At 36.6% G+C, this 12,021-nt stretch overlaps 1 protein-coding gene across 1 annotated transcript in view; it reads left to right on the top strand.

Annotated features, from left to right (window-relative positions):
* Positions 1-11,462, top strand: part of RIT2 (Ras like without CAAX 2) — a 256,734-nt gene extending 245,272 nt beyond the window's left edge. The window contains exon 5 of the mRNA XM_008158102.3: positions 11,232-11,462. Coding sequence (XP_008156324.1) covers positions 11,232-11,462 — 231 coding nt within the window. The remainder of the gene's footprint in view (positions 1-11,231) is intronic.
* Positions 11,463-12,021: the final 559 nt, after the last annotated feature.

Here is a 12,021-nt window from a genome sequence, read left to right as displayed (position 1 = left end):
CTTTCCTGCCTCAGCCCCATTATTCTTCTTTTTAACCCATACAAATACTTTCCTGAATAATCCACATTTGATGGTAAATGAAAGAACAGATATAAGAAGGTAACTAGAATTGGAGTCCTAAAATAGGTGACTTGCATATTTTTGTGGGGAAATGGGAGACTGTTAGAGAGGAAGGCTGAAATATGGGACATAAGGTATAGAACAAATGTTGCAAGATTGATGTGGATATTAAGGACTCAGAAACCAGATAGAGGGTTAGACTTTACATATTCAGTAATGGCTCTTCACCTGAGACTGGAGAGAGTAGGTGAGCTATCTAACAACACAGGTGAGCTTCTAGGTGCTAGTCCCAGATGTTAAAGTCATTCTATTTGGATGCTTTTATTTCCTCATTGAGGTGAAGGAAGAGGAAAAGAGCATCTGTGGAAATGAGGGTAAGAACAAAGACCTGAGAAGAGAAGATTTTGAAAAACTAAATGAGGAATAGAAAAGAGTACTGGCTAATAATAAGTTAAAGGATCATTGAGGGCATTGTTGGCTGTTAGGTTTGAAAACTAAATTTACAGCAGTGCCAACAAGCACAAGCTTATGCACTTTTCATAAAATACCCAGCTTCCTGTGTGTGGGGCCAGAACTGAAGGAGCACTGGTTCATTTTTGCCTTCTGTAGATCTCAGCTTTAGAACTTATATCAAACTTATTTTGTTCAGGTTCATCCTTTTCATGGCCTACCATCACCAAATATAATCCAAAAGGATACACAGGTTGACCATGAGCTTGAGGAACCCTCATACCTCTGGCTTTCCTTTGGACCGCATCAGAGTCATCTGCCCCTGTGATGCCTAGACTCCATTCAAGAAAGCATCATGACTCAGGCTTCTTTCCTGCTTAGAGTTTCTGCATCACACATGTTTTATTTAGAGTATATGTAATAGGGCATTTTTGACACCAGAAATATATTAGAATGTAAAGGACTTAAAACCTTCAGCAATTATAGTGATATTCTAATTTCTGAGCTCTCTAGTTCATTAGTGGAGAATTTTTGCTGTAGTAATTGGTTGGTTCTTCCTTAGTCACCTTTTTTATATTTAATTCACCCGTGCATTCAAAGAAGGCAAGGGAAAGATGTTTACTGAGCATGACTCACATGCAAACACAGGTGGTATTGGGGATGCAACATTCCTTGCCCTCATGGTCTTATACCCCACAGGGATCCAGACATTATACAGTTATATAATTTATTGCTTAATTATAATTGTATTTGTGTTAAAATTAAGATACATAAGTTCCTTCTATTTTTACCCAATATACATTTATTAATGTAATAAATTAACCACTCAGATATTTTTTCATGCTTAAAACATAAAATTTTGGGTCATTTCAAAACTTAATTATTCATAATACCTAATCCCCTGAAGGTTCAGGAGACTCCTACTTTCAATATGCATCAAATATACTTTAATTTACTGGTATAAATATATGAGGAAATATCATTAGGCATGCACATACATATATGTATACTTTTACATACATACTCCTGCATATATATTTCATATCCTGCCTAAGTTTATTTATTTATAATTTTAACAAGATATTTTAAAAGTAAAGCCCTTAGGAGAAAAATTCAAAGAAGAAGGTAGATATTGCTGTTAGCAAAATATTGAGCATTAACCTTGTCTTTTTTCCCTTCATAGCAACTACTGGCTGCCATGGCAACTTTCCCCCCAGCATACCAGGGCTTCTTGGATGAAAAGCACAAGGCCTTGGAGACTTCAAATGTCTCTGTACAAAGCAGTCTAAACCCTTTACTCTAGAGCCATTACCATCCTGTGCCTCCAAAGGACTGGCTATGCCATTTAATTTATTATGTCTTGCTTTTCTCTCCATCCAATCAATATCTCTTCAGAACAGCAGGAGAGAAAAAATTTTTACATTTTCTTGCACAGCATAGGCACTCAAGATATAGGCTCTTTTTTTTTAATTACTCAATTGACGGGTAACAAACAAATTTCATATGAATCTAAATAAATTGGGCATTTAAGCTCACTAATTTCTTCTAATTGTATTCTTTGTTCACTCCTTCTTCTCTCATGCTCTGTTCTAAATCTGTTAAATACTGATGATTTCACAAAAGCTCCATTATCCCTCTGCCTCAGGCCTTAGTTAGTCCTTCTATCTGAGACTCAGTTCTGCCCTGAACACCATTCACCTCCCACCAACCTAGGTAATTCTTAGTTGTCATTGAAGTCTCATACAAAGACTCCCTCCCGCAGGAAGCCAAGAACCACTCATAAGGGCCTGGACACTACTTATAAATGCTGCCTCAGTGCCCCACACAGGACACCATCATGGTAGTGATCACAGGGACCTGAAATTTCCTTTATGTCTTTCTATTGCCCTAACCAACAACTAGTTCCTTTATCAACTTTAACCCCAGCTGTATTCCATGGCCATTATTCCAGTAGTGTCAATCTACAAATATCGAATTCCTACCTAGTGCCATCCACTATGCTGGGGATGAGGTACAGTGAAAAATAAGAAAAAATTCCTGCTCTAACAAATCTTATACTGCCCTGGAGGAAGACAGAAAATAAGCACATAAACAAAATATGTAGGAAGATGGTTTCAGAGAGTAATTAAATGCCCAAAAAGAAATAAGGTAGAGAAATGGGATAGAATTACAGGCTATGTAGAGAATATTTTTTAGAGAAAAGCTAGGCAAGGTATTTCAGTGAAAGTATACCTAAGCTGGAAAATGAATGATAATAAGAATACAATTGATAAAAAAGTACTGAGGGGAGCACAATCCTTGACAGAGAAAATAATACGTGCCAATACTTGAAGTCAAGAAGATTGCACTGGGCATGTGTGGAAGTACTAGTATATGGCTGGATATAATGCATGAGGGGAGAGTGGTGTGAATTAGGCATAGGGAAATGGACAAAGGTCACATCAGATAAGGTTTATAGGTCATTGTGGGAAATAGAAAAAAAATTAAGCAGGGCCAACATTTGATCTAAAAGAGTTGGAAATTTCCTCTGATCTTCTCTTCAGACATAAAAAAGGTAACATTTATTGGGTGTGCACAGTATGCCAGGAACTACACTAAATGCTTTTCATATAATAGCTCATTGAATCCCATTAACAATTCTAAGAGATAGGATTTTAACAATGAAGAAATTGAAGCACAGAAGAAAGACTAAGCAACTATCCAAGAGCCCATGGCTAAGAAGTGGTATAACCAGAATTTGGATCTTAGTAATCTGATTCCAGAATCCATACTCATATCCACGGTGGCAAGACTTTGTCAAGTATCTTGATGGAAGCCACACTATGACACAAATAAATTTGGAATTAATACCATGAATGTTGGAATTGCAGTTTGATGAATTCATTACATTGGACTCTTTCGGTCACCAGCCACTATTGATGGGATTTCATTATCACCATCATTAAAATTAAATATCTGTCACCAGCAAAGTTTGTGGCTAGTCATGATGGGGATACAAATGGACAGAATGTAGCTACCTGGCAGATGAATTATGAGTTTCAGAGCAAAACATAGGCCAAGTAGATCACCAAGACTGGAATGACCTGTGAAGACTTGAATAGCTCTGGAAGAAGTGTGGAAGAAGGAAAATGGAAAACTTACTAGACAGGGAAAACAGAAAAATGAAAAGATTTGTGTAGAGGAGATGTAGGTCATAAGGTGTAAAAGGTACTCCATGATACAAAGGGAGCCCCAAATGGGCAACCAAATGGCTTACTTGACTCCTATTCTACCTTTTCCTGCTATCTACCCCCTTCCCAGGCTATAAAGGACAATTTCAGGAGCTGGGTAGTTGAAGTAAGAGGGGGTGGGGATCTGCATTCTCAAAGCCAAGGTGTGGAGTGTTTCTCCTTCTTCCTCCCTGGAGAAGGGTAGAGAGATGCTGGCCCTCCTCCTTGACAATTTCTCCTAAAGTTAGAGTAACTTGCTAAGAAGGAATGGACATCTCTTTTCCAGCTGAACCTCTGCTTACTATAGGTCACACTTGTTTTTCACCTATCTAGAAAAGAGAATTGGAGAAAATAGCAGGACAAAGGGAACATCCTGGGATGAAACACCCTGTAAGCCCAGTCTTTGGTCTGTCAACAATGAATTTCCCACGGGTCAGTGACTGCAGCTGAGGGCAGGACTTGTCAGTGCTTTTCTTGTTTTGATTTTCCCTGCAAGGAGTTTGATACAACATCTATGCACATACCTTTAAATTATAAAAGAAAATAATAAATAATTCACAGACTAAATAAGCAAATAAATAAATTAAGTTAAGTAAATCAAATGCAATTCCATTGGAACTGGTCAAGGAAATTGGCAAAGCTACTCATATTGCTAAAACTGATCAAAACTGATTATACAACTATGCAAAAGGAAAACTGAACAATATGAGTTTGGGCAGCTTTTCCTTTAAGTTAACAGATAAAATGCTTGGTCCCAAATTTGCCAGGAAACTATGATTCCTGCTACCTTGAATATGTAGGCTCTACAATAAAAATTAATAACTCCAGGGGTAGGAATCAAGTGGAATATAGACAGGGACACATCAAAAAATATATAAAACAAATTGTGAAGACTTTGTTCTATACACTAAATGTTTTAACAGTGCCCAGCAGGCTTAGCCATGAAGATATTTTGCTTATGAAGCATCTCCTGGGAGAGCCAGACCCATCTTTCTGCCAATCTCTCCTCATTCAAGGTTAGCAATTACAGCTGAGCAGTTTCCTTTTGTGCTCTTAAGAATTATATCACCTACTAGACAACCGCCATTACCCTGAATACCATTACAATAACTTAATCTAAATTTACTTTTACCAGAGTTCAGGTAAAAGATTAAAAGATGTAAAGAGCAATGAATCTCCTGAATTCAGCAAATTATTGGGAACAAAGCTCTAACTGAACAACATAATTGTGTTGCCCACTAGTAGTTGAGCAGGGAGTAGAACAGGCTCTGCTTGCTCAGGAGTCTCATTAGCCCCCCATGCAGCTGTGGCTGTGTTCTAATACCTCCTCTGGCATATTCCACAGTGATCTTCCTCGGTGAAGAAGGTCATATATATTAAAAAGATGGCTCCCTTGGGTCATTGAAATGTGCTGTTACTTGTATGAAACATTTTCCTGTATTCCTCTTTGTTCTGCCAGTGCTTCCTAGGGCCTCCAGGTGGCACCTTTAATCACAGATGCCCCTTTTTTTCAATTGAGGGACATGGTGGTATAATGGTATCTACAATGATTGCTTCTCCCCAACTCTAAATAATCTTTTTATAATATTTATCTCCCTATGTTTCTGTATTTATTTAAATTATTTTTATGTAAATGCAATTTATTGCCATTTGTTATTCTATGCCATTTGTTTATCATTTAAGAAGCATCTGATATTGAAACACATCACATCAGAATAATCAATTGCATATATAGAAGATTAGCAAAGGACAGATCGCATGAAAAATAGCAAACAGTCCTGGAAAAAATACTTGATGGAAGAGACTAGAACTTGATGGTTGTTTTACTTAAATACGTGTGTGACCTTGACCCATTTGCTTAAGGATTCTGGGCTTGAAATTACTCATTTGAGGGGAAAAAAAGTAATTCCTTTATAATACTGTGCTTCTTTCTTAGCAGTTACTTTATAAGGTGGATAAATATTTATAATTGAAAAATATTTAATTTTACTTAAAATTTGGATAAATAAGGTATAATATATAAATTATAATATATGATGTTAATTACCCTTGTTTTAAACCCTAATATAAAAGCTGTTACTTCTTGTTATGTTATTCTGATTCTGAACCAATCAGAACACCATTAGTGGATTAAAATTATTCCTAATGATACTGTTGAAATATTTACGAACTTCAAACTGATCATAATTACTAAGCAGAAAGCCCAGAATCTGTAAAAATTATTTTTTCTTACATGTTTGGACTCAAGTTCTTCTATTCAGTTTATAGTATATCAATTCTAACATCAAAGGTAGGGATGTAAAACTTATAGTTTGTCAATATTGGTTTGAGATGGAATTTATTGAATTTTGGAAATTTGCTTTTAAAGTATGTTTTCACTTTTTTCTTAAAAAGTAAAAACTTTAGGTCACTAATCTAATAAAAATTTTTAAAGAAATATAGAAGATTAAATATTTTATTATAAGTTTAATTTCCATTTATATTTCTCTATAATGAACATGAAAATTATCTAGTTATTAATTAAATAATATAAAATTAATATTCTGATAATTAATCTAAGAATATTTCATGCTTTGAAATAGAGGGTTTGTAACTCCTACTTCACTTACTCATTAGCTGCTACCAAGTTAAATATACTTCAATTAATAAAATAGGCAGTTAAGTCATCTGTTAAAGGTTTTCACTGTGTATGATTTCAATATGAATCTTTGCATGGAATTTGTCTTCCAATTTTATTTCAGATTATGTTGACTGCTAAATCGGACTTTTAACTGAATTTTGATGTTCCCAATGATTTATTTGTAATGTTTGCATTTTTATAAATAGGAAACATTTCATAAATATACTAGAGGTCTGGTGCACAAAATTCATGCACTGGAGGGGTTCCCTCAGCCCGGCCTGTGCACTCTTGCAGTCCAGGACCCCTCTGGGGATAGCCAGCAGTCAGACATGCCTCTTGCAGTCTGGGACCCCTCGCTCCTTACCGCCCACCTGCTTGCTCCCGCCACCACTGCTGCACTTGCCAGCTATGAGCCCGGCTTCTGGCTGAGTGGTGTTCCCCTTGTGGGAGCACACTGACCACAAGGGGGCAGCTCCTGCATTGAGCGTCTGCACCCAGGTGGTCAGTGCACATCATAGTTACAAGACGTTCTGGTTGTTCTGCTGTAACAGTCGCTTAGGCTTTTATTATATAGATGGAACTACCTGACAATCAATGTGCCCCCCTGAGGGGTCCCAGATTCTGAGAGGGCGCAGGCCAGGCCAAGGGACCCCATTGGTGCACGATCAGGGTTGGGGAGGGACGTGGGAGTTTGGCCAGCTGGGGAGGGACCACTGTAGGGCTCCAGGGCATGTCTGACCCATCTTGTTCAGTCCCGATCAGCTAGACCCCAGCAGCAAGCTAATCTACCGGTAGGAGAGTCTGCCCCCCGGTGGTCAGTGCACGTCATAGTGAGAGGTTGAGCGGCCTTAGCATATCATTATTATATTACACCAGGGGTCCTCAAACTACGGCCCGCAGGCCACATGCGGCCCGCCGAGGACATTTATCTGGCCCGCCCGGTGTTTTTGCCGTTTTGTTTTTTTACTTCAAAATAAGTTATGTGCAGTGTGCATAGGAATTTGTTCATTGTTTTTTTTGTTTTTAAAACTATAGTCCGGCCCTCCAACGGTCTAAGGGACAGTGAACTGGCCCCTGTTTAAAAAGTTTGAGGACCCCTGTATTATGCTTTGATTGGTTGAATGGATGACTGGACGACTGGACACTTAGCATATTAGGCTTTTATTATATAGGATGTGTTTGTATAGATTTGTCAAATGTGTAAAAAATATTGTAGATTTAAAGACTTCACTCAAATTTCTTTTTACTTCTATTCTCCACAAAGAAAAATTACCTTCCTGTTCTGGTAGAAATAATCTCCATATGTCAAAAATAATCCAAAATGATAAGTCAATGTCAGGGTGCCGTTGGATGCACCTTCATTTCTCCCAGTGATTTACAAATGCCAGCCCAATAATATATTAAGCTCCCATATATATCTGGTCTTGTTTCTGGGTTCTCTATTTCATTGTATTGGTCAATCTGTCTAGCCCTTATCTAATACTCATTCCTCATCTGGGAAATATGCCTGAACTGTTATAGCTTTAGAGAAAGCCTTAAAAGGGTGCATCTAATCTAACAACTTTACAAAAAAACTCAGATTAGGTTTTGTTTTCTCTCCTGCGTGATTGTTTTCTACTTATTTATTTTTGTTTTATTTTTAAAATTTCCTTTTTTTTCTGTTTACTTTGTGTTAAATTTGCTGGGCATTTTTTGTAACTTTTTAACATTGCTACTTTGATTATTAAATTTGAGTGTTTCCATTTCCCTAAAACATGCATATATTGCTATAAAGATCATTCTAAAGAAAGCTTTAGATACCCCACAAGTTTTAATATGTTGTACTTTCATTATCATTCAGTTTCAAATATTTTATAATTTTCGTGAAATATCTTCTTTACTTATTGACTATTTAGAAGTATATTATTCCAAATATTTGGGAATTTCCTTGTTATCTTCCTATTAAAACTATAAAACTAATTTATAGCTTAATTCCATGTTTTGGGGGAATATGCTGTGACTTTGATTCTTTGCAATGTTTAAGACTTTCTCTATAGTTTAGCATGAAGTCAATTTCTGTGAATGCTCCTGGATCACTTGAAAAGAATGTAAACTTTTCAGTATAGCATCGTATATGTGTAAATTAGATTGATGGTGTTTTGTTCAAACTTTCTATATTCTTATTGACATTTTTGTCTATTTACTCTTTCAACTGCTGATGGAGATCTGTTAAAATCTTTCATTAAAATTTTTGATTGTAGTTCTATCAACTTTTTTTCCTACAAACTAAGGCTATAATTTTTAGTACATATAAATTTGTAAGTATAACATCTTCATGATAGATTTATCTTTTTATAATTTTAAAATACTGTCCTTTAACTCTAGTAATTTTTAAACTGTCTACTTTGTTTAATATTATGTCAGTATACTAGCTTAACTTTGTATTCATTTCCATTCAAATTTTCGTCTTTCTGTGTCCTTATATGTAAGATGTTTCAACTATAAGTGATTTTTTTAAAAAATCTGGTCTGACAATCTTTGTCTCTTTTAATTGGAAAGTGTACTGCATTTACATATAACTGATTTTGCTACATTCTATTATTTCTTTAAAATTTTCCCTGTCCCCTCACCCCCATCATGCCATCCTTCATTGTGAGCTGAATTTACGTTATTTGCTTTATTTACTTTATTTACGTTATTTGCTTAATTTACGTTAGGTTTCTCCATTTGTTGTTGATCATTGGGATGTACGTAAAATGATATCTCCCTTGTAAAATGATATCTCCCTTTTGTCCACCTGCTTTCTGTCATGGGAACATCATATCCCAGGTAATATTGCTCTTCTAGTCTGAGTCCCAGATTAAGGAGTCAGGAGAGGCAAACCAGAGCCCAACCAGCAAACAGCCTGAGCTCAGTTGGCACAGTTTATGTTCCAGTTGGTAATGGGCTGCAGGAGCAAGACATAAATATTTTTACAAGCCATGGAGATTTTGAGGTTTTTTTGTCTTTATATTGTCTAATAAGAATAAGAGTTAATTAATTTAAAAAATGGCACCATAAATGTGCTATTGCTATAGAAAAACGTAAAACATGTGTCATTGGCTCTTGGGTGGAGAAAACTGTTACAGGAGACTGAAAAATAAAGGACAACACATGTTATGCAGTGTGAAAACATTGGTAAGATTATCACCTGTGATTACTTGGAATAAGACCAGTTACTTAATAAACTATGACTTGGTTAAGTTGCTAGTAAGAGAGAATGTTAATCACTTCAGTTGGATAATTTTAGCTGTATTTCTTAAGTTACTATAAGACAGAAATATGCTCAAAAAAGAATTGGTGTATTTGCCAGCAAGCATGAAAGAGAAAGAAGAGAATTCAGACATTCTTTGTACTCATCTGTTTATCTGCCCTTGTGAGGTTAACCTATCACAGACTAGAAAGGACCTGGCTTTGGAATCACATAGACCTGTTTTCACCTCCCTGTTCAGACACTTGTTGGAAATACAATGTGCTCTTATCAGTTAAGAAAGGGTGATTTAACTCAGGTTACAAGCAACTCCAAAATATCAGTAGCTTAAAAGACCAAAGTTTATTTCTTATTTATGCTGCATATCCAACATGGGTGAACTGAAACTCGACTCCTCATGGTCCCACTCACAGTCTTTCAGACTGATGGAGTTTCCAGTTCACCATATACTTCCATTTGGCAGAAAAAAAGGGATCATACAAATATATAAACATCAAGTTAACTTTAAGAAAACAATAGACCAGTATGAGCTAAAGGCTCTCAGATATAGTAAATAAAGGCAGCCTGGTCCTGCTTTCTTAGAGCCCATGTGAATATTCTAGTAGAACTTAACGTGAGTGCTAAATTTTGAACAAGATTATTAGCACCCAGCTACAGTGACATATTAGCACCCAGCTATAGTGACATATTAGCACCCAGCTACAGTGACATATAATCCACTGTTTAAATATTTGTGCATCATTTATGTTTATATCTTAATACTTATTAAATCCACGTATGATCTAATGGTAATTTAGGCACCAGGCACTACAGTAGACATTAAAGGGATGATAAATGAGGCATAGTCTCTGACTTCAGTCAGTTTATCATCTATAGAGGACCTATTGCAATAGCATGAGCCACAACACACTAAGTCACACACACACGCATGCATACACACACACACACACACACACACACACACACACACACACATGTACATGTTCTAAGCAGCTCTGAAGACCTCTGCTAGAGGAAGGTATATTTATCCTAATTGTGGTGTTTTTGTTTTTGTTTTTTGTTTGTTTGTTTTTTGTTTGTTTTCACCTGAAGATTGTATTTTGAGTTTTATGACAACTTCATCCTGACTAATTCTTAACTGAAAGCTCTAAACTATAATTAATAACTAATAGTTACAGAGCTTTAAATGTGTGCTCAGTATGTTCAAAGCACTTTGTATTGATGGCCTTATTTAACTGTAACAAAGAGCCTTTCAGGTATTATTATATTGTGTTACCTATGAGAAAACTGAGGCCAGAAGGTTAAGAAATTTCCCCAAGTTTCAAACCTAGTAAACAGAAGGAGATCTGGGATTGAAAACCAAGCAGATTAAATCTAAAGCCATGTGTTGTTGTTTTTTACCACTATGCTCTGTAACTTTGTTTTTCTAAGGCTGAAGGGTTAATTTCCACTTCCACTTTTAAGTTCTAATCCGTGGCCTTTTCAGAGATTCTGATTTTCATTTTTCCTGCAGATTCAGAAATTCTAAAAAATTTCTCTTAAAACATAGTCACATTTTACCTTTTTTGAAATGTAACTGGCTCTCAGCCATGGTAGAGAACATGCTTTTTGATCTAAGTATCTCTCTTTTCCTCTCTTTCTAATATCATTTATTTTCCCCTAGGTCTCTACAGAAGAAGGCTTGGGTCTGGCCCGAGAATACAACTGTGCTTTTTTCGAGACCTCTGCAGCCCTCAGATTCTGCATTGATGATGCCTTTCATGGTTTAGTGAGAGAAATTCGCAAGAAGGAGTCCGTGCCATCCCTGACAGGAAAGAAACTGAAGAGGAAAGACAGCTTGTGGAAGAAGTTAAAGGGCTCATTGAAAAAGAAGAGAGAAAACCTGGCATGCTAGCTAGCCTCACTTCTAACTCCCTCTCTTTCCTCTCTCTTTCTGAATTTTATCAGTTAGACAATTCCAGATGTTTCATTCTACTTCAATTCTTCCTCCCTCTCCCTTTCCCTCTCCCTCCCTCTCTCTCCCTCTCTCTCTCTCTCTCTCTAACACCCCCCCCCCAGTCTCTCTATCATGTCTGCCTGTAGGTAAAAGCAAGATCTGCATAACTGTACCTCTTGAGATAGTTTTGTTTTGCCCTTAACAGTTGGATGAGTTTTGTCAATCAGTTGGATACGCTGTTTAGTTTTTATAATATATGACTAAATAAAATTGACATTCCAATTGACTCATTTCCCTTCAAAGAGTCGAGCTTCATTTGGTATGCTGTCTGGTTATAGAGGGAATATTCAAAACTGCAGACAGAATGATAAAAGGCTCAGGGGACCTGCCTCTGCCTGATAAGCCTCTGGTTGTTTGCATTCCAGGAATGTCAGTAAATAATGAAGCAGCTCAGGAAAGGATGCAGAGCAGGAGTCTGCAGCCTGGAGCTTCCTAAATGCGGAAGTTGTGGTGCTTT

Source organism: Eptesicus fuscus, chromosome 12, assembly GCF_027574615.1.
Source record: "Eptesicus fuscus isolate TK198812 chromosome 12, DD_ASM_mEF_20220401, whole genome shotgun sequence".
NCBI classification, from domain to species: Eukaryota; Metazoa; Chordata; class Mammalia; order Chiroptera; family Vespertilionidae; genus Eptesicus; species Eptesicus fuscus.
Note: the sequence above shows the minus strand (reverse complement) of the source record. Positions and strands in the feature narration are given on the sequence as shown.